We start from the raw sequence: 20,984 nt of genomic DNA on the forward strand, positions 1-20,984 counted from the left end.
TCCCTTCTGGGTTAGATGGACCCGTGGGGATCACTTCAGTGAATGGCATTGTCAGTGGGGGTGATAATTCCCTTCTCATTGGAAGACTTTGCTGTGAGTATTAGAAATGCAAGTGATTTCTCTTCCCCTTCCTCCCTGTCCATCTCTCAGAGCCACCGGGAAACAGAGGCCTCACCCAGGGTCACACAGGCCTGAGGAGGTACAACTAGACTGTTGATTCTTCAGGCCCTCAGTGCTGGACATCATCCGGGATACTCTGTGTGTGTCTTCCTCAGTCTGGTGTCCCTTCAGACCTTTCCCTAGTTTTCACAGGCTTGTTGTGTTGGTGTTCTTTGTCTGTTTGGAGACACATCCTTGATAAGCTTTGTGTTTCCACTCATTCGTCTCGCGATGTATGACCTGTCTTTTGCTTTTGTACTGAGGTCTTTCCCACAGTAGATATCTTTGATTTTGCAAAGTCCACTGTATTCTCCTGGTTTTTTTTGTGGACTGCCTTTTAGTTTTGTGTGTGAAGACTCAAAGCACGTGTCCGGTTTCTGCTCATTGTTCCTCTAGATTTGTGACAAGTTTTCATGGAATGTTTGTCTAGGGATAACTGGAAGTGAACTCGGTGTAAGGTGTCAAGTCTCCATCTCCATTCATGTCATCCCCTGCAGTTTCCAATACCCTGTTCCTGAGTGGTTTTGGAGACCTTGTGGGAAGTTTGCTTGCATTGGAGTTTGCGTTTCCACCTTGATTAACTTCACACTGTTCTGCCCTCAGGGACACTGTCAAGGGGGAGTGAGGAGCAGCCTGCACTTCCAGCTGTGACCACACGGTGGGGCGAGTGGTGCTCTCCCCTCTGGGAGCCCCAGGCCACAGGCATCCCAGTGAGGAGCCAGCTCTGTGCTCAGCTGAAAGGAGTTAGTCTCTCAGGAGCCTCTGAGCCCTTCCGTTTGGATCACCCAGGGTGGGCATTTACTGTGACAGAACAAATTGCCCTGAATTCCATGGACGGAAGAGCCTGGCTGTGTAGAGATCGTGAGTTGCCGTGAATCAGACACAACTGAGGACACAAAAATTCAATAGATTAAAACACTTTTTGGGGGCGGGGGGGGAGTGAAAGGGGGTGATGTGGGTTTTTTTGTCTTATAAAATAGCCAAGGGGAATCTAGTTTAAACCTAAATTCACATATATGGGATAGGTATAGCTCTCCGTCACCCTATTAAAAAAACTACTAAACTTTTCTGAAAGTTTATTTTGTAGCTTCCTTGAGCACTTCATTGTGAAGCATTTTTTTTTTTTTTTCTGAGACTTTGGCCTCATTAAAAAGTACGGTTTGCCTTTACTGGATAATTTTGTTCATTGGTTTCTTAGGGAATCTTGGTAATATTTGAGTTTCCTGGGGAGTATGGTCACATGACCTGGCCCTGGCCAATCGGTGCCTTCCACCTCCTTGGCCACTGTGATTGGCTCCAGACTGGGGCAGTGCCCAATCGGGGCTGAGGGCCGGGCCTCACGTTAGAAGCCAGGGGAAGAGGAGCTCTCGTCCTGCTCGGGTAGGGGAAGGGGTGGGGCCGGGGGAGGTCAGGCTCCAGCAGTGGGAGGGGCGTGAGGTCCGCCTGCGGCAGTTGGTGACCTTCCTGCTCCCCTCAGGGCAGAGCCGCCGGCGTGAGAATGAGGGCGCTGCTGAGCCCAGGGGCTGGAATGGCCTGTTGCTGCTGTGGTCCCAGAGCTCCACCCGAGACCTGAGGGAAGCCGTCTGCCCGTGAGTCCTCTCCCGCTTGTCTGTCAGCTTGTTTGAAACATGCTGGGTTTTCTGCCCAGCTGGCTAAGGGGAGTCCCTGGAAATGCAAGGGTGTGGGTTTTGGCAGACTTCAGGGAAGACATGCCAGATGAGCCTGGGAGACTCCAGCTTAATCTGGATTCAGGAGATATCTCTTCGGGCCAGCTAGTAATTGTAGGATAAGCCTAATGAGTCTTCACAGGATGAAGAGAGTAACGTGCCAAGGTAGCAATCGATGTCCTCATTCGAGAGGATGAAGCTGGTGCTCAGAGAAGGGGGGAACTTGGCCAGAGCAAGGAGGTGTGCACCCAGACAGAACCCCCAGATCCGGCCATTGGAGCTCAGGGAGGCCACTGGTGTGGCTTGTCCCTGTGGCAGGGGACGAGGCATGCAGCCCACCCTGATTCCTGCGGGGGCCTGACTTGGGAAGTGCCATCTGGTAGCTTTGAGACTCACCAAACCAAATTGCACTGGAGAGAGGAAGGACACCTTCCTTCATCCACCCCCCACCCCCGCCGGATTCCCACATACCCTGACCCCTTTCTCTGGATTTCGGAGCCATTTCCAGAGTCCCGCTCATATGACCTCATTCGAAGTGCACTGTGGACGAGCTGCCATCTGCAGCTGCTACCACAGAAGCCAAGGGCTTTAGCTCCCGAGTACCTCCCTTCCTTTGGAACTTGGGGGCCCTCTGCTCCCCACTTGCACACCACAGACCTTTGCTGAGGATTGTGGGGACCCTCACTCAGTTTGCAGCACGTTGTAGCCATCCCTGTCCTCTCAATACCTCCCTTGAAACTCAGCTTGTGAGCTCCTTTGGAGCAGCGTGGCCCACCTGCAACGCTGCAACGGAAGAGACACAGCTGACAGTGAAACAGCAGCTTAGATCTGACGGCCGGAAAGCTCTGTCAAAAGGGACCTCCCTCTTCACACCGTAGAGGCTCTAGGAGCCGCCAGGGTTTCGGAACCAGTGCTGGGGCCAAAAGGACTCCACAGCTGTTTTCCTTCCTGGGGAGGGTTCCGGCTCGAGTGGGAATGGCTCAAGTCTCCTAAGGTTCTGAAAGCCCACTGTGTGCAGTTTCACGGTACACAGAGAGCAGAAGGTGGAGTCCTGTCCTGGAGGTGGTCACAGCTCACGGATGAGCCAGGCAGGCAGGCAGGCAGGGCATGAGAACACCTGAGCTGCCTTGATGAGTCAATGGTGTGGGGGCAGAGGAAGAGAAGCCGGTCTGCTCCCTCGTGTGGTGCCCAGGGCAGGTTGTCCCCAGAGGAATCCCTTACGACAGTGAGGACTATCACGGCTGTTTCCCAAGGGGTTCTGTCAGTGCGTGTCTTCCCCGGAGCGGTCAGGCCGTCTCTAAAATACACTGGCCATGGGCATTGCCTCTCCTTGGAACTTCCCATCTGTTTCTCTTTTTTATGGAACAGTGAATTTCTAGAGGGGTTCTGGGCCACAAGGATGTTGGGTCATTTTCTAGCCTTCTGTCATGAAGAACGCTTTCCTGGGCGTTGGGGTGGTTTGTTGTAACAGCTCCCTTTCTTGGCTTCTTTTGGGAGCTGGTGCAACAAGAGGAGCTCAGCCTCTGCCTTCTGGCTGAGATGGCACCCTTCAAACAGCAATGCCTGCCTGGAGATAATGATGGCATTTGCCAAAAGGGCTTCGTTTGGCACGTGGTATCTTGAAAGGACGTACAACGTCCTTTCAGATATCAAAGGCTAGTTCAAAGGACATAAACATGAGAACTCTCCAGTGGAGTCTTACAGTAGGTGGAGCGTCCGAAAAAAACTGCTTCAGTCATTTCACTGAGAGTCATTGATTGGGGACACCAAGAATATAGGAAGGAATGCAGAAAGAAAAGATGAAATTGTGTTCAGGATCGGGCGGAGGGATGAACAGGGCGTGCTTGCCTTGAATCCAGGCTTTGTTGGGGGGTGGGGCATAAAGATGGAACGGGTCTGAAACTACAAAGTGGTGATGGTAACACAGTATCACCAGAGTTACACAACAGTGTTCCCAAATTGCAACAATGATGAAAAAGTTTACTAATCCCAACTTAACCAACAAAAATACAGGAAACCATGCAAAAAAGAAAACATCACCAGAAAGGTGGAAACAAACCAAACGCAAAGCAGTTCGGGGGAAAGGAACTCCATGTCCCCTGGGGGCAGACCGAGTTGACGGCGTCCACGGTGAGCAGACAGGGATGGAGGCTGCAGAGCCGACCGCTCCCCTGGACGTGGTGTTTCCGGCAAGGGCTCTGGGTCTCTGTCCAGAGCGGGGGCTCGTTCTCCCTGCAGGGGTGGGTGAGTCATCGTGGGCGTCTGGGTGTTGCGCGGGAGCCAGGGCAGGCTCTCCCTGCCGAGGCGGTGACTCCTCCTCTGCCTCGGGTTCTCCTGCCAAAGGCCGAGCAGGTAGAGGTGCACGTGGAGGTGGAGGTTCTGGCTGAGGGGGTGGGACATCAGTGCCTGGGGCTGGGGGTCCTGCAGGCACGGAGATCCGATCTGCCCGGTGTGCTGGCCAGTACCCAGCTGGCCTGGTGTCTCTGCGAGGGCAAGTCTCGGTTCTCCATCTGCCCTCGGTGGATCCCTGGGTCCTGCACCTGGAGCCACCACCTCTGTAGGGACAGGTCTGGGAAGTGGAGCCTGGTTCCAGTTGGAGGCCAGTGCTAGAGCTGTGGGAGAAGCATCGTTTGCCCGCAGGCCAGCCTTGGCATGTGCGTATCCCGGGACAGAAAGCTTCCAAGAGATTCCCAAAGAATACCCAGGGTCGGATGTCTTTTGGGACTGAAGTGTGCAAGATGGGGGGCGGGGGGTGTGAGGCCAGCGCTTGCTGCAGGCCCAGCAGCAGCTTTCGGGGACTCGTCCCTGTGTAGCTCAGCACCCCCTCCGCACACACTCCCGTACACCAGCCCCAGCGTCCTCACCTCTGTGCTCTGGCGTGCTGGGCTCCAGGTCCTCCTGCTGCCTCAGAGGCCGGGGTTCTCGGGACTCTGGGTCGGAGCCGGGTGTGCTGAGCTCCGTGGCAGCCTCAGACTGGGCCGCCGGGTGTATCCTGGGCGGTGTCTCGGCAGCAGGCCTTCCCCGCCTCCGCTTCGCCCCCGGTGGGGCTGATGCCTCCGTGGGCACGCTCACCTGGAGCCTGCACTGGGCCTCACGGGCGGGGGGGTGGTGCTCCGACCCCTCCCTCCGGGAGCTGGATGGGGTGTCCCCGTCCTCGGCCTCATCACGTGGGAAGCTCTGCAACGACAGTGACCGTCAGCCAGCCATGCTGGGAGTTTTCCGAGCTGGGCCTGGCCAGTGGAGCCGCTGCTTCGGCCTGCTCGAACTTCTCTGCCCAGAAGGGTCAGAGACGTGTGTCTGCTCAGATCCCCACCCGGGAGGAAAGAGACCCACCTGAGGGTGTGAGGTCAGCCTGGGCGGCCGGCCCTGCCCGCACTCTCCCCATCCCGCCCAGCATGCTCTCCCCTGGGGTGTGGACACAACTTGTCCGCAGGCTTCTGACCCCACATCCACCTGGGCTTCCTTGAGGGAGACACACCCCGAGAAACCCGCATCCACACACACAGGCAAAGGACCCGGTGTTTCCGGGTGGCATGGGAGAGGTGGCCTGGCCCGGCCTGGGGCTCCCCGTGTTACCTTTCTGTTTCTCCGGGCAAAGGGCCAGAGGCGTCTCGGGGGTGCCCTGAGCCAACGTCGACAGGGTGCCCACGCACACTGCCTGTGAGCTCTCCTGAGGCCCCGGCCTCTGGGCAGGGGCAAACAGCAGAACATCTCGGCAGCAAGTGATCTGGCTGGGGGCTCCTCTCCGCTCTCGAGGCCTGGATACCCGGGTTGCGGGTTCTGTTGGGTTCTGTTGCCGGCAGGTGACAACATTTCCTGGGGTTCGTGCTGAGGTCCCTTCCCCAAAACTTCCCAAGGGAATCTCTGGGTTTCTGACTGCTCGACCACCACCCTTAAGCCATGTGCAGGCACAGTGACACCCACCCAGCCCAGCCGACAGCCCTGGGGAGGCCTGGGTGCAGCCAGGGCCTGAGCTCCGAGGGCCCCGCTGCTCTCAGACCAGGCTCCTTCTTCTCATAAGTGGTGTGGCCCTGGACAAGCATATGCCCCTCAGGGTTTCCCCAGTCTCTCCATCTGCAGAGTGGCGGTCATTCTCCCATCTGCTTCCTAGGTCTGTCGGCCTACGAGCAGCTCCATGCCTTTCCACCTGGGGCCGATATCACGTGGAGCGTGTGCGCTGAGACTTCAGAAAGAAAGATTCCTTCCTGGGCTGACACAGCACAGAATGGGGCAGAACGAGGCCTGGATGTGCCGTGGTACCCAGGAAAAGGCACTCCCCCTCCTGACTGTTTTGAGACCCCGCATCCAAGTTGGAGGACCGAAAGGAAGACTCGAAGGTCTCCCTCTCTTATAGAAAAGAGTGGCCAACTTTCTGGTCCTCTGTTTCCATTGAGATTCTGTTCAAGTGTCCCAGCTCGGCTTCTGCGGGTGGCTGAGCTTCTAATGGCTCCCTGCGTTCTTGTCTTTTCCTCTCCAAACCTTCCGTCCTTTTCCCCCTTCTGGGGTGGATGGGCGCTGTCATTGCTTCTACCTTCGAGACAGATTGATGAAAAGTCTGGACCATCGACTCCTTTCCTCTCTTTGGTTCCGTGTCTCTCTCTGGCTGTGTCCCTCTCTTTTCCTTTCTCAATTCAGTCTGTGTCTTCCTCTTTCTCTCTCGTGTGTGGACGGATGGATGCTAGGAATGCACATGTATATGATTAGATGAGGGTTATGTTTTAGGGATAGGTTAGAGGGAGAGAAAGGCTTTAGGTCGGAGTTGGTCATGGGGGAAGGGTCAAGGGTGGTGGTGGTGTTTCTTGGACTCTGAGTGCTGTGCATTCTTCGTCTCTTTCCATATGAACCCCTTCTCAGATACACCACTTGCAAGGAGTCTCTCGTGTTCCGTTTCCTCTCTTTTGCATTTGTGAATGCTTAGCTTCTCTGTTGTGAAGAGGTTCCATTGGATGGAAACCCATTGGTGTACTTCGTGTACCTCTTTCCCTTACTTGAAGAGACCCATTTCTACCTCCGCCCAGCAAATGGCAAGGAGACTCTGATGTTAAGGAGCCTTTGACCTACGCTTCTTTCTAGCTATCTCATGACATCAGCCTTTAGGGTGAGGTTTTCCCCGATATTGAGGTGGTCTGAGATCAAAACCAATAGCGTTCTTCAGATGTAGCTGTCTGGTTTTCCCATGGACATGTATTGAAGAGGCTTTCTTGTTCCCATTTGGATATTCTCCCCTTCTGTGTCAGAGATGAGTTGAGCATGGATGCTGGGGTCTGTGTCTGGACCCTCAACTTTATTCCATCGATCTGGATCTGTGTGTGTTGTTGTATTCCCAATAGCATACTGTCCGGCTCCTGCTGCTGCTGCTGCGGCTAAGTCACTTCAGTCGTGTCTGACTCTGCGCGACCCCATGGCCTGCAGCCTACCAGGCTCCTCCGTCCAGGGCATTTTCCAGGCAAGAGTACTGGAGTGGGTCGCCATTGCCTTCTCCGATACTCTCCTGAGGATCCTAGTTTGGTCGTCTAATTTCCTTTCACACAACCTTGGATGTCCGTATCGGGGCTTTTTCGTCGGATTGTATTGACAATTTAGGCTCTTTTCTGTTTCCGTACCCCTTTTGCAATTCTTGGTTGGGTGCGAAAATGCATTGGCATTTTGGGAGGAATAGCATCGAAGCTGTGGATTGCCTTGTGGGGCTGGGATATCATTTTCCAAATAGGAATTCTTTCAAGCCCTGAGCACAGCTTCTCTTTCCAGGGATTGGTGTGGGCTTGATCTTCCTTCTTCCATGTCTCGCCGTTTTGTGAGAACAGGTCCTTCCTTCCCTTCTGGGTTAGATGGACCCGTGGGGATCACTTCAGTGAATGGCATTGTCAGTGGGGGTGATAATTCCCTTCTCATTGGAAGACTTTGCTGTGAGTATTAGAAATGCAAGTGATTTCTCTTCCCCTTCCTCCCTGTCCATCTCTCAGAGCCACCGGGAAACAGAGGCCTCACCCAGGGTCACACAGGCCTGAGGAGGTACAACTAGACTGTTGATTCTTCAGGCCCTCAGTGCTGGACATCATCCGGGATACTCTGTGTGTGTCTTCCTCAGTCTGGTGTCCCTTCAGACCTTTCCCTAGTTTTCACAGGCTTGTTGTGTTGGTGTTCTTTGTCTGTTTGGAGACACATCCTTGATAAGCTTTGTGTTTCCACTCATTCGTCTCGCGATGTATGACCTGTCTTTTGCTTTTGTACTGAGGTCTTTCCCACAGTAGATATCTTTGATTTTGCAAAGTCCACTGTATTCTCCTGGTTTTTTTTGTGGACTGCCTTTTAGTTTTGTGTGTGAAGACTCAAAGCACGTGTCCGGTTTCTGCTCATTGTTCCTCTAGATTTGTGACAAGTATTCATGGAATGTTTGTCTAGGGATAACTGGAAGTGAACTCGGTGTAAGGTGTCAAGTCTCCATCTCCATTCATGTCATCCCCTGCAGTTTCCAATACCCTGTTCCTGAGTGGTTTTGGAGACCTTGTGGGAAGTTTGCTTGCATTGGAGTTTGCGTTTCCACCTTGATTAACTTCACACTGTTCTGCCCTCAGGGACACTGTCAAGGGGGAGTGAGGAGCAGCCTGCACTTCCAGCTGTGAACACACGGTGGGGCGAGTGGTGCTCTCCCCTCTGGGAGCCCCAGGCCACAGGCATCCCAGTGAGGAGCCAGCTCTGTGCTCAGCTGAAAGGAGTTAGTCTCTCAGGAGCCTCTGAGCCCTTCCGTTTGGATCACCCAGGGTGGGCATTTACTGTGACAGAACAAATTGCCCTGAATTCCATGGACGGAAGAGCCTGGCTGTGTAGAGATCGTGAGTTGCCGTGAATCAGACACAACTGAGGACACAAAAATTCAATAGATTAAAACACTTTTTGGGGGCGGGGGGGAGTGAAAGGGGGTGATGTGGGTTTTTTTGTCTTATAAAATAGCCAAGGGGAATCTAGTTTAAACCTAAATTCACATATATGGGATAGGTATAGCTCTCCGTCACCCTATTAAAAAAACTACTAAACTTTTCTGAAAGTTTATTTTGTAGCTTCCTTGAGCACTTCATTGTGAAGCATTTTTTTTTTTTTTCTGAGACTTTGGCCTCATTAAAAAGTACGGTTTGCCTTTACTGGATAATTTTGTTCATTGGTTTCTTAGGGAATCTTGGTAATATTTGAGTTTCCTGGGGAGTATGGTCACATGACCTGGCCCTGGCCAATCGGTGCCTTCCACCTCCTTGGCCACTGTGATTGGCTCCGGACTGGGGCAGTGCCCAATCGGGGCTGAGGGCCGGGCCTCACGTTAGAAGCCAGGGGAAGAGGAGCTCTCGTCCTGCTCGGGTAGGGGAAGGGGTGGGGCCGGGGGAGGTCAGGCTCCAGCAGTGGGAGGGGCGTGAGGTCCGCCTGCGGCAGTTGGTGACCTTCCTGCTCCCCTCAGGGCAGAGCCGCCGGCGTGAGAATGAGGGCGCTGCTGAGCCCAGGGGCTGGGATGGCCTGTTGCTGCTGTGGTCCCAGAGCTCCACCCGAGACCTGAGGGAAGCCGTCTGCCCGTGAGTCCTCTCCCGCTTGTCTGTCAGCTTGTTTGAAACATGCTGGGTTTTCTGCCCAGCTGGCTAAGGGGAGTCCCTGGAAATGCAAGGGTGTGGGTTTTGGCAGACTTCAGGGAAGACATGCCAGATGAGCCTGGGAGACTCCAGCTTAATCTGGATTCAGGAGATATCTCTTCGGGCCAGCTAGTAATTGTAGGATAAGCCTAATGAGTCTTCACAGGATGAAGAGAGTAACGTGCCAAGGTAGCAATCGATGTCCTCATTCGAGAGGATGAAGCTGGTGCTCAGAGAAGGGGGGAACTTGGCCAGAGCAAGGAGGTGTGCACCCAGACAGAACCCCCAGATCCGGCCATTGGAGCTCAGGGAGGCCACTGGTGTGGCTTGTCCCTGTGGCAGGGGACGAGGCATGCAGCCCACCCTGATTCCTGCGGGGGCCTGACTTGGGAAGTGCCATCTGGTAGCTTTGAGACTCACCAAACCAAATTGCACTGGAGAGAGGAAGGACACCTTCCTTCATCCACCCCCCACCCCCGCCGGATTCCCACATACCCTGACCCCTTTCTCTGGATTTCGGAGCCATTTCCAGAGTCCCGCTCATATGACCTCATTCGAAGTGCACTGTGGACGAGCTGCCATCTGCAGCTGCTACCACAGAAGCCAAGGGCTTTAGCTCCCGAGTACCTCCCTTCCTTTGGAACTTGGGGGCCCTCTGCTCCCCACTTGCACACCACAGACCTTTGCTGAGGATTGTGGGGACCCTCACTCAGTTTGCAGCACGTTGTAGCCATCCCTGTCCTCTCAATACCTCCCTTGAAACTCAGCTTGTGAGCTCCTTTGGAGCAGCGTGGCCCACCTGCAACGCTGCAACGGAAGAGACACAGCTGACAGTGAAACAGCAGCTTAGATCTGACGGCCGGAAAGCTCTGTCAAAAGGGACCTCCCTCTTCACACCGTAGAGGCTCTAGGAGCCGCCAGGGTTTCGGAACCAGTGCTGGGGCCAAAAGGACTCCACAGCTGTTTTCCTTCCTGGGGAGGGTTCCGGCTCGAGTGGGAATGGCTCAAGTCTCCTAAGGTTCTGAAAGCCCACTGTGTGCAGTTTCACGGTACACAGAGAGCAGAAGGTGGAGTCCTGTCCTGGAGGTGGTCACAGCTCACGGATGAGCCAGGCAGGCAGGCAGGCAGGGCATGAGAACACCTGAGCTGCCTTGATGAGTCAATGGTGTGGGGGCAGAGGAAGAGAAGCCGGTCTGCTCCCTCGTGTGGTGCCCAGGGCAGGTTGTCCCCAGAGGAATCCCTTACGACAGTGAGGACTATCACGGCTGTTTCCCAAGGGGTTCTGTCAGTGCGTGTCTTCCCCGGAGCGGTCAGGCCGTCTCTAAAATACACTGGCCATGGGCATTGCCTCTCCTTGGAACTTCCCATCTGTTTCTCTTTTTTATGGAACAGTGAATTTCTAGAGGGGTTCTGGGCCACAAGGATGTTGGGTCATTTTCTAGCCTTCTGTCATGAAGAACGCTTTCCTGGGCGTTGGGGTGGTTTGTTGTAACAGCTCCCTTTCTTGGCTTCTTTTGGGAGCTGGTGCAACAAGAGGAGCTCAGCCTCTGCCTTCTGGCTGAGATGGCACCCTTCAAACAGCAATGCCTGCCTGGAGATAATGATGGCATTTGCCAAAAGGGCTTCGTTTGGCACGTGGTATCTTGAAAGGACGTACAACGTCCTTTCAGATATCAAAGGCTAGTTCAAAGGACATAAACATGAGAACTCTCCAGTGGAGTCTTACAGTAGGTGGAGCGTCCGAAAAAAACTGCTTCAGTCATTTCACTGAGAGTCATTGATTGGGGACACCAAGAATATAGGAAGGAATGCAGAAAGAAAAGATGAAATTGTGTTCAGGATCGGGCGGAGGGATGAACAGGGCGTGCTTGCCTTGAATCCAGGCTTTGTTGGGGGGTGGGGCATAAAGATGGAACGGGTCTGAAACTACAAAGTGGTGATGGTAACACAGTATCACCAGAGTTACACAACAGTGTTCCCAAATTGCAACAATGATGAAAAAGTTTACTAATCCCAACTTAACCAACAAAAATACAGGAAACCATGCAAAAAAGAAAACATCACCAGAAAGGTGGAAACAAACCAAACGCAAAGCAGTTCGGGGGAAAGGAACTCCATGTCCCCTGGGGGCAGACCGAGTTGACGGCGTCCACGGTGAGCAGACAGGGATGGAGGCTGCAGAGCCGACCGCTCCCCTGGACGTGGTGTTTCCGGCAAGGGCTCTGGGTCTCTGTCCAGAGCGGGGGCTCGTTCTCCCTGCAGGGGTGGGTGAGTCATCGTGGGCGTCTGGGTGTTGCGCGGGAGCCAGGGCAGGCTCTCCCTGCCGAGGCGGTGACTCCTCCTCTGCCTCGGGTTCTCCTGCCAAAGGCCGAGCAGGTAGAGGTGCACGTGGAGGTGGAGGTTCTGGCTGAGGGGGTGGGACATCAGTGCCTGGGGCTGGGGGTCCTGCAGGCACGGAGATCCGATCTGCCCGGTGTGCTGGCCAGTACCCAGCTGGCCTGGTGTCTCTGCGAGGGCAAGTCTCGGTTCTCCATCTGCCCTCGGTGGATCCCTGGGTCCTGCACCTGGAGCCACCACCTCTGTAGGGACAGGTCTGGGAAGTGGAGCCTGGTTCCAGTTGGAGGCCAGTGCTAGAGCTGTGGGAGAAGCATCGTTTGCCCGCAGGCCAGCCTTGGCATGTGCGTATCCCGGGACAGAAAGCTTCCAAGAGATTCCCAAAGAATACCCAGGGTCGGATGTCTTTTGGGACTGAAGTGTGCAAGATGGGGGGCGGGGGGTGTGAGGCCAGCGCTTGCTGCAGGCCCAGCAGCAGCTTTCGGGGACTCGTCCCTGTGTAGCTCAGCACCCCCTCCGCACACACTCCCGTACACCAGCCCCAGCGTCCTCACCTCTGTGCTCTGGCGTGCTGGGCTCCAGGTCCTCCTGCTGCCTCAGAGGCCGGGGTTCTCGGGACTCTGGGTCGGAGCCGGGTGTGCTGAGCTCCGTGGCAGCCTCAGACTGGGCCGCCGGGTGTATCCTGGGCGGTGTCTCGGCAGCAGGCCTTCCCCGCCTCCGCTTCGCCCCCGGTGGGGCTGATGCCTCCGTGGGCACGCTCACCTGGAGCCTGCACTGGGCCTCACGGGCGGGGGGGTGGTGCTCCGACCCCTCCCTCCGGGAGCTGGATGGGGTGTCCCCGTCCTCGGCCTCATCACGTGGGAAGCTCTGCAACGACAGTGACCGTCAGCCAGCCATGCTGGGAGTTTTCCGAGCTGGGCCTGGCCAGTGGAGCCGCTGCTTCGGCCTGCTCGAACTTCTCTGCCCAGAAGGGTCAGAGACGTGTGTCTGCTCAGATCCCCACCCGGGAGGAAAGAGACCCACCTGAGGGTGTGAGGTCAGCCTGGGCGGCCGGCCCTGCCCGCACTCTCCCCATCCCGCCCAGCATGCTCTCCCCTGGGGTGTGGACACAACTTGTCGGCAGGCTTCTGACCCCACATCCACCTGGGCTTCCTTGAGGGAGACACACCCCGAGAAACCCGCATCCACACACACAGGCAAAGGACCCGGTGTTTCCGGGTGGCATGGGAGAGGTGGCCTGGCCCGGCCTGGGGCTCCCCGTGTTACCTTTCTGTTTCTCCGGGCAAAGGGCCAGAGGCGTCTCGGGGGTGCCCTGAGCCAACGTCGACAGGGTGCCCACGCACACTGCCTGTGAGCTCTCCTGAGGCCCCGGCCTCTGGGCAGGGGCAAACAGCAGAACATCTCGGCAGCAAGTGATCTGGCTGGGGGCTCCTCTCCGCTCTCGAGGCCTGGATACCCGGGTTGCGGGTTCTGTTGGGTTCTGTTGCCGGCAGGTGACATCATTTCCTGGGGTTCGTGCTGAGGTCCCTTCCCCAAAACTTCCCAAGGGAATCTCTGGGTTTCTGACTGCTCGACCACCACCCTTAAGCCATGTGCAGGCACAGTGACACCCACCCAGCCCAGCCGACAGCCCTGGGGAGGCCTGGGTGCAGCCAGGGCCTGAGCTCCGAGGGCCCCGCTGCTCTCAGACCAGGCTCCTTCTTCTCATAAGTGGTGTGGCCCTGGACAAGCATATGCCCCTCAGGGTTTCCCCAGTCTCTCCATCTGCAGAGTGGCGGTCATTCTCCCATCTGCTTCCTAGGTCTGTCGGCCTACGAGCAGCTCCATGCCTTTCCACCTGGGGCCGATATCACGTGGAGCGTGTGCGCTGAGACTTCAGAAAGAAAGATTCCTTCCTGGGCTGACACAGCACAGAATGGGGCAGAACGAGGCCTGGATGTGCCGTGGTACCCAGGAAAAGGCACTCCCCCTCCTGACTGTTTTGAGACCCCGCATCCAAGTTGGAGGACCGAAAGGAAGACTCGAAGGTCTCCCTCTCTTATAGAAAAGAGTGGCCAACTTTCTGGTCCTCTGTTTCCATTGAGATTCTGTTCAAGTGTCCCAGCTCGGCTTCTGCGGGTGGCTGAGCTTCTAATGGCTCCCTGCGTTCTTGTCTTTTCCTCTCCAAACCTTCCGTCCTTTTCCCCCTTCTGGGGTGGATGGGCGCTGTCATTGCTTCTACCTTCGAGACAGATTGATGAAAAGTCTGGACCATCGACTCCTTTCCTCTCTTTGGTTCCGTGTCTCTCTCTGGCTGTGTCCCTCTCTTTTCCTTTCTCAATTCAGTCTGTGTCTTCCTCTTTCTCTCTCGTGTGTGGACGGATGGATGCTAGGAATGCACATGTATATGATTAGATGAGGGTTATGTTTTAGGGATAGGTTAGAGGGAGAGAAAGGCTTTAGGTCGGAGTTGGTCATGGGGGAAGGGTCAAGGGTGGTGGTGGTGTTTCTTGGACTCTGAGTGCTGTGCATTCTTCGTCTCTTTCCATATGAACCCCTTCTCAGATACACCACTTGCAAGGAGTCTCTCGTGTTCCGTTTCCTCTCTTTTGCATTTGTGAATGCTTAGCTTCTCTGTTGTGAAGAGGTTCCATTGGATGGAAACCCATTGGTGTACTTCGTGTACCTCTTTCCCTTACTTGAAGAGACCCATTTCTACCTCCGCCCAGCAAATGGCAAGGAGACTCTGATGTTAAGGAGCCTTTGACCTACGCTTCTTTCTAGCTATCTCATGACATCAGCCTTTAGGGTGAGGTTTTCCCCGATATTGAGGTGGTCTGAGATCAAAACCAATAGCGTTCTTCAGATGTAGCTGTCTGGTTTTCCCATGGACATGTATTGAAGAGGCTTTCTTGTTCCCATTTGGATATTCTCCCCTTCTGTGTCAGAGATGAGTTGAGCATGGATGCTGGGGTCTGTGTCTGGACCCTCAACTTTATTCCATCGATCTGGATCTGTGTGTGTTGTTGTATTCCCAATAGCATACTGTCCGGCTCCTGCTGCTGCTGCTGCGGCTAAGTCACTTCAGTCGTGTCTGACTCTGCGCGACCCCATGGCCTGCAGCCTACCAGGCTCCTCCGTCCAGGGCATTTTCCAGGCAAGAGTACTGGAGTGGGTCGCCATTGCCTTCTCCGATACTCTCCTGAGGATCCTAGTTTGGTCGTCTAATTTCCTTTCACACAACCTTGGATGTCCGTATCGGGGCTTTTTCGTCGGATTGTATTGACAATTTAGGCTCTTTTCTGTTTCCGTACCCCTTTTGCAATTCTTGGTTGGGTGCGAAAATGCATTGGCATTTTGGGAGGAATAGCATCGAAGCTGTGGATTGCCTTGTGGGGCTGGGATATCATTTTCCAAATAGGAATTCTTTCAAGCCCTGAGCACAGCTTCTCTTTCCAGGGATTGGTGTGGGCTTGATCTTCCTTCTTCCATGTCTCGCCGTTTTGTGAGAACAGGTCCTTCCTTCCCTTCTGGGTTAGATGGACCCGTGGGGATCACTTCAGTGAATGGCATTGTCAGTGGGGGTGATAATTCCCTTCTCATTGGAAGACTTTGCTGTGAGTATTAGAAATGCAAGTGATTTCTCTTCCCCTTCCTCCCTGTCCATCTCTCAGAGCCACCGGGAAACAGAGGCCTCACCCAGGGTCACACAGGCCTGAGGAGGTACAACTAGACTGTTGATTCTTCAGGCCCTCAGTGCTGGACATCATCCGGGATACTCTGTGTGTGTCTTCCTCAGTCTGGTGTCCCTTCAGACCTTTCCCTAGTTTTCACAGGCTTGTTGTGTTGGTGTTCTTTGTCTGTTTGGAGACACATCCTTGATAAGCTTTGTGTTTCCACTCATTCGTCTCGCGATGTATGACCTGTCTTTTGCTTTTGTACTGAGGTCTTTCCCACAGTAGATATCTTTGATTTTGCAAAGTCCACTGTATTCTCCTGGTTTTTTTTGTGGACTGCCTTTTAGTTTTGTGTGTGAAGACTCAAAGCACGTGTCCGGTTTCTGCTCATTGTTCCTCTAGATTTGTGACAAGTTTTCATGGAATGTTTGTCTAGGGATAACTGGAAGTGAACTCGGTGTAAGGTGTCAAGTCTCCATCTCCATTCATGTCATCCCCTGCAGTTTCCAATACCCTGTTCCTGAGTGGTTTTGGAGACCTTGTGGGAAGTTTGCTTGCATTGGAGTTTGCGTTTCCACCTTGATTAACTTCACACTGTTCTGCCCTCAGGGACACTGTCAAGGGGGAGTGAGGAGCAGCCTGCACTTCCAGCTGTGACCACACGGTGGGGCGAGTGGTGCTCTCCCCTCTGGGAGCCCCAGGCCACAGGCATCCCAGTGAGGAGCCAGCTCTGTGCTCAGCTGAAAGGAGTTAGTCTCTCAGGAGCCTCTGAGCCCTTCCGTTTGGATCACCCAGGGTGGGCATTTACTGTGACAGAACAAATTGCCCTGAATTCCATGGACGGAAGAGCCTGGCTGTGTAGAGATCGTGAGTTGCCGTGAATCAGACACAACTGAGGACACAAAAATTCAATAGATTAAAACACTTTTTGGGGGCGGGGGGGGAGTGAAAGGGGGTGATGTGGGTTTTTTTGTCTTATAAAATAGCCAAGGGGAATCTAGTTTAAACCTAAATTCACATATATGGGATAGGTATAGCTCTCCGTCACCCTATTAAAAAAACTACTAAACTTTTCTGAAAGTTTATTTTGTAGCTTCCTTGAGCACTTCATTGTGAAGCATTTTTTTTTTTTTTTCTGAGACTTTGGCCTCATTAAAAAGTACGGTTTGCCTTTACTGGATAATTTTGTTCATTGGTTTCTTAGGGAATCTTGGTAATATTTGAGTTTCCTGGGGAGTATGGTCACATGACCTGGCCCTGGCCAATCGGTGCCTTCCACCTCCTTGGCCACTGTGATTGGCTCCAGACTGGGGCAGTGCCCAATCGGGGCTGAGGGCCGGGCCTCACGTTAGAAGCCAGGGGAAGAGGAGCTCTCGTCCTGCTCGGGTAGGGGAAGGGGTGGGGCCGGGGGAGGTCAGGCTCCAGCAGTGGGAGGGGCGTGAGGTCCGCCTGCGGCAGTTGGTGACCTTCCTGCTCCCCTCAGGGCAGAGCCGCCGGCGTGAGAATGAGGGCGCTGCTGAGCCCAGGGGCTGGAATGGCCTGTTGCTGCTGTGGTCCCAGAGCTCCACCCGAGACCTGAGGGAAGCCGTCTGCCCGTGAGTCCTCTCCCGCTTGTCTGTCAGCTTGTTTGAAACATGCTGGGTTTTCTGCCCAGCTGGCTAAGGGGAGTCCCTGGAAATGCAAGGGTGTGGGTTTTGGCAGACTTCAGGGAAGACATGCCAGATGAGCCTGGGAGACTCCAGCTTAATCTGGATTCAGGAGATATCTCTTCGGGCCAGCTAGTAATTGTAGGATAAGCCTAATGAGTCTTCACAGGATGAAGAGAGTAACGTGCCAAGGTAGCAATCGATGTCCTCATTCGAGAGGATGAAGCTGGTGCTCAGAGAAGGGGGGAACTTGGCCAGAGCAAGGAGGTGTGCACCCAGACAGAACCCCCAGATCCGGCCATTGGAGCTCAGGGAGGCCACTGGTGTGGCTTGTCCCTGTGGCAGGGGACGAGGCATGCAGCCCACCCTGATTCCTGCGGGGGCCTGACTTGGGAAGTGCCATCTGGTAGCTTTGAGACTCACCAAACCAAATTGCACTGGAGAGAGGAAGGACACCTTCCTTCATCCACCCCCCACCCCCGCCGGATTCCCACATACCCTGACCCCTTTCTCTGGATTTCGGAGCCATTTCCAGAGTCCCGCTCATATGACCTCATTCGAAGTGCACTGTGGACGAGCTGCCATCTGCAGCTGCTACCACAGAAGCCAAGGGCTTTAGCTCCCGAGTACCTCCCTTCCTTTGGAACTTGGGGGCCCTCTGCTCCCCACTTGCACACCACAGACCTTTGCTGAGGATTGTGGGGACCCTCACTCAGTTTGCAGCACGTTGTAGCCATCCCTGTCCTCTCAATACCTCCCTTGAAACTCAGCTTGTGAGCTCCTTTGGAGCAGCGTGGCCCACCTGCAACGCTGCAACGGAAGAGACACAGCTGACAGTGAAACAGCAGCTTAGATCTGACGGCCGGAAAGCTCTGTCAAAAGGGACCTCCCTCTTCACACCGTAGAGGCTCTAGGAGCCGCCAGGGTTTCGGAACCAGTGCTGGGGCCAAAAGGACTCCACAGCTGTTTTCCTTCCTGGGGAGGGTTCCGGCTCGAGTGGGAATGGCTCAAGTCTCCTAAGGTTCTGAAAGCCCACTGTGTGCAGTTTCACGGTACACAGAGAGCAGAAGGTGGAGTCCTGTCCTGGAGGTGGTCACAGCTCACGGATGAGCCAGGCAGGCAGGCAGGCAGGGCATGAGAACACCTGAGCTGCCTTGATGAGTCAATGGTGTGGGGGCAGAGGAAGAGAAGCCGGTCTGCTCCCTCGTGTGGTGCCCAGGGCAGGTTGTCCCCAGAGGAATCCCTTACGACAGTGAGGACTATCACGGCTGTTTCCCAAGGGGTTCTGTCAGTGCGTGTCTTCCCCGGAGCGGTCAGGCCGTCTCTAAAATACACTGGCCATGGGCATTGCCTCTCCTTGGAACTTCCCATCTGTTTCTCTTTTTTATGGAACAGTGAATTTCTAGAGGGGTTCTGGGCCACAAGGATGTTGGGTCATTTTCTAGCCTTCTGTCATGAAGAACGCTTTCCTGGGCGTTGGGGTGGTTTGTTGTAACAGCTCCCTTTCTTGGCTTCTTTTGGGAGCTGGTGCAACAAGAGGAGCTCAGCCTCTGCCTTCTGGCTGAGATGGCACCCTTCAAACAGCAATGCCTGCCTGGAGATAATGATGGCATTTGCCAAAAGGGCTTCGTTTGGCACGTGGTATCTTGAAAGGACGTACAACGTCCTTTCAGATATCAAAGGCTAGTTCAAAGGACATAAACATGAGAACTCTCCAGTGGAGTCTTACAGTAGGTGGAGCGTCCGAAAAAAACTGCTTCAGTCATTTCACTGAGAGTCATTGATTGGGGACACCAAGAATATAGGAAGGAATGCAGAAAGAAAAGATGAAATTGTGTTCAGGATCGGGCGGAGGGATGAACAGGGCGTGCTTGCCTTGAATCCAGGCTTTGTTGGGGGGTGGGGCATAAAGATGGAACGGGTCTGAAACTACAAAGTGGTGATGGTAACACAGTATCACCAGAGTTACACAACAGTGTTCCCAAATTGCAACAATGATGAAAAAGTTTACTAATCCCAACTTAACCAACAAAAATACAGGAAACCATGCAAAAAAGAAAACATCACCAGAAAGGTGGAAACAAACCAAACGCAAAGCAGTTCGGGGGAAAGGAACTCCATGTCCCCTGGGGGCAGACCGAGTTGACGGCGTCCACGGTGAGCAGACAGGGATGGAGGCTGCAGAGCCGACCGCTCCCCTGGACGTGGTGTTTCCGGCAAGGGCTCTGGGTCTCTGTCCAGAGCGGGGGCTCGTTCTCCCTGCAGGGGTGGGTGAGTCATCGTGGGCGTCTGGGTGTTGCGCGGGAGCCAGGGCAGGCTCTCCCTGCCGAGGCGGTGACTCCTCCTCTGCCTCGGGTTCTCCTGCCAAAGGCCGAGCAGGTAGAGGTGCACGTGGAGGTGGAGGTTCTGGCTGAGGGGGTGGGACATCAGTGCCTGGGGCTGGGGGTCCTGCAGGCACGGAGATCCGATCTGCCCGGTGTGCTGGCCAGTACCCAGCTGGCCTGGTGTCTCTGCGAGGGCAAGTCTCGGTTCTCCATCTGCCCTCGGTGGATCCCTGGGTCCTGCACCTGGAGCCACCACCTCTGTAGGGACAGGTCTGGGAAGTGGAGCCTGGTTCCAGTTGGAGGCCAGTGCTAGAGCTGTGGGAGAAGCATCGTTTGCCCGCAGGCCAGCCTTGGCATGTGCGTATCCCGGGACAGAAAGCTTCCAAGAGATTCCCAAAGAATACCCAGGGTCGGATGTCTTTTGGGACTGAAGTGTGCAAGATGGGGGGCGGGGGGTGTGAGGCCAGCGCTTGCTGCAGGCCCAGCAGCAGCTTTCGGGGACTCGTCCCTGTGTAGCTCAGCACCCCCTCCGCACACACTCCCGTACACCAGCCCCAGCGTCCTCACCTCTGTGCTCTGGCGTGCTGGGCTCCAGGTCCTCCTGCTGCCTCAGAGGCCGGGGTTCTCGGGACTCTGGGTCGGAGCCGGGTGTGCTGAGCTCCGTGGCAGCCTCAGACTGGGCCGCCGGGTGTATCCTGGGCGGTGTCTCGGCAGCAGGCCTTCCCCGCCTCCGCTTCGCCCCCGGTGGGGCTGATGCCTCCGTGGGCACGCTCACCTGGAGCCTGCACTGGGCCTCACGGGCGGGGGGGTGGTGCTCCGACCCCTCCCTCCGGGAGCTGGATGGGGTGTCCCCGTCCTCGGCCTCATCACGTGGGAAGCTCTGCAACGACAGTGACCGTCAGCCAGCCATGCTGGGAGTTTTCCGAGCTGGGCCTGGCCAGTGGAGCCGCTGCTTCGGCCTGCTCGAACTTCTCTGCCCAGAAGGGTCAGAGACGTGTGTCTGCTCAGATCCCCACCCGGGAGGAAAGAGACCCACCTGAGGGTGTGAGGTCAGCCTGGGCGGCCGGCCCTGCCCGCACTCTCCCCATCCCGCCCAGCATGCTCTCCCCTGGGGTGTGGACACAACTTGTCCGCAGGCTTCTGACCCCACATCCACCTGGGCTTCCTTGAGGGAGACACACCCCGAGAAACCCGCATCCACACACACAGGCAAAGGACCCGGTGTTTCCGGGTGGCATGGGAGAGGTGGCCTGGCCCGGCCTGGGGCTCCCCGTGTTACCTTTCTGTTTCTCCGGGCAAAGGGCCAGAGGCGTCTCGGGGGTGCCCTGAGCCAACGTCGACAGGGTGCCCACGCACACTGCCTGTGAGCTCTCCTGAGGCCCCGGCCTCTGGGCAGGGGCAAACAGCAGAACATCTCGGCAGCAAGTGATCTGGCTGGGGGCTCCTCTCCGCTCTCGAGGCCTGGATACCCGGGTTGCGGGTTCTGTTGGGTTCTGTTGCCGGCAGGTGACAACATTTCCTGGGGTTCGTGCTGAGGTCCCTTCCCCAAAACTTCCCAAGGGAATCTCTGGGTTTCTGACTGCTC

At 55.3% G+C, this 20,984-nt stretch overlaps 4 protein-coding genes across 4 annotated transcripts in view; 1 reads left to right on the top strand and 3 right to left on the bottom strand.

Moving 5' to 3' along the window:
- The window catches only part of LOC145517098 (uncharacterized), a 437,457-nt gene that overhangs the window by 311,391 nt on the left and 105,082 nt on the right, over positions 1–20,984 (top strand). Inside the window, exons 88-93 of the mRNA XM_081519356.1 lie at positions 763–1,020; positions 1,637–1,748; positions 8,402–8,659; positions 9,274–9,385; positions 16,039–16,296; positions 16,913–17,024. The gene's annotated coding sequence lies outside the window, so the exon portion shown is untranslated. The remainder of the gene's footprint in view (positions 1–762; positions 1,021–1,636; positions 1,749–8,401; positions 8,660–9,273; positions 9,386–16,038; positions 16,297–16,912; positions 17,025–20,984) is intronic.
- LOC145517282 (uncharacterized) lies at positions 2,870–5,595 on the bottom strand. The gene is made up of 3 exons (XM_081519558.1): positions 5,403–5,595; positions 4,691–5,003; positions 2,870–4,438 (listed from the first exon to the last, which is right to left on the bottom strand). Exons 1-3 carry the CDS (start codon positions 5,535–5,537, stop codon positions 3,810–3,812), a joined length of 1,077 nt encoding a protein of 358 aa, XP_081375684.1. The 5' UTR covers positions 5,538–5,595; the 3' UTR covers positions 2,870–3,809.
- LOC145517173 (uncharacterized) lies at positions 10,507–15,400 on the bottom strand. The gene is made up of 3 exons (XM_081519438.1): positions 13,040–15,400; positions 12,328–12,640; positions 10,507–12,075 (listed from the first exon to the last, which is right to left on the bottom strand). Exons 1-3 carry the CDS (start codon positions 13,274–13,276, stop codon positions 11,447–11,449), a joined length of 1,179 nt encoding a protein of 392 aa, XP_081375564.1. The 5' UTR covers positions 13,277–15,400; the 3' UTR covers positions 10,507–11,446.
- LOC145517255 (uncharacterized) lies at positions 18,146–20,871 on the bottom strand. The gene is made up of 3 exons (XM_081519528.1): positions 20,679–20,871; positions 19,967–20,279; positions 18,146–19,714 (listed from the first exon to the last, which is right to left on the bottom strand). Exons 1-3 carry the CDS (start codon positions 20,811–20,813, stop codon positions 19,086–19,088), a joined length of 1,077 nt encoding a protein of 358 aa, XP_081375654.1. The 5' UTR covers positions 20,814–20,871; the 3' UTR covers positions 18,146–19,085.

This window comes from Giraffa tippelskirchi, chromosome 8 (genome assembly GCF_054371585.1).
Source record: "Giraffa tippelskirchi isolate mGirTip1 chromosome 8, T2T-mGirTip1v1.2.pri, whole genome shotgun sequence".
In the NCBI taxonomy this organism is placed as follows: domain Eukaryota; kingdom Metazoa; phylum Chordata; class Mammalia; order Artiodactyla; family Giraffidae; genus Giraffa; species Giraffa tippelskirchi.

Bases quoted from the DNA above. Each gene is read 5' to 3' on its own strand.
- LOC145517282 (XM_081519558.1), bottom strand. From the start codon at position 5,537: ATGTTCTGCTGTTTGCCCCTGCCCAGAGGCCGGGGCCTCAGGAGAGCT. The intron at 5,004-5,402 runs GTAACACGGGGA...CTGTCGTTGCAG, and splicing joins TTGCCCGGAGAAACAGAAAG to AGCTTCCCACGTGATGAGGC. The intron at 4,439-4,690 runs GTGAGGACGCTG...CTTCTCCCACAG, and splicing joins CAGCACGCCAGAGCACAGAG to CTCTAGCACTGGCCTCCAAC.
- LOC145517255 (XM_081519528.1), bottom strand. From the start codon at position 20,813: ATGTTCTGCTGTTTGCCCCTGCCCAGAGGCCGGGGCCTCAGGAGAGCT. The intron at 20,280-20,678 runs GTAACACGGGGA...CTGTCGTTGCAG, and splicing joins TTGCCCGGAGAAACAGAAAG to AGCTTCCCACGTGATGAGGC. The intron at 19,715-19,966 runs GTGAGGACGCTG...CTTCTCCCACAG, and splicing joins CAGCACGCCAGAGCACAGAG to CTCTAGCACTGGCCTCCAAC.
- LOC145517173 (XM_081519438.1), bottom strand. From the start codon at position 13,276: ATGATGTCACCTGCCGGCAACAGAACCCAACAGAACCCGCAACCCGGG. The intron at 12,641-13,039 runs GTAACACGGGGA...CTGTCGTTGCAG, and splicing joins TTGCCCGGAGAAACAGAAAG to AGCTTCCCACGTGATGAGGC. The intron at 12,076-12,327 runs GTGAGGACGCTG...CTTCTCCCACAG, and splicing joins CAGCACGCCAGAGCACAGAG to CTCTAGCACTGGCCTCCAAC.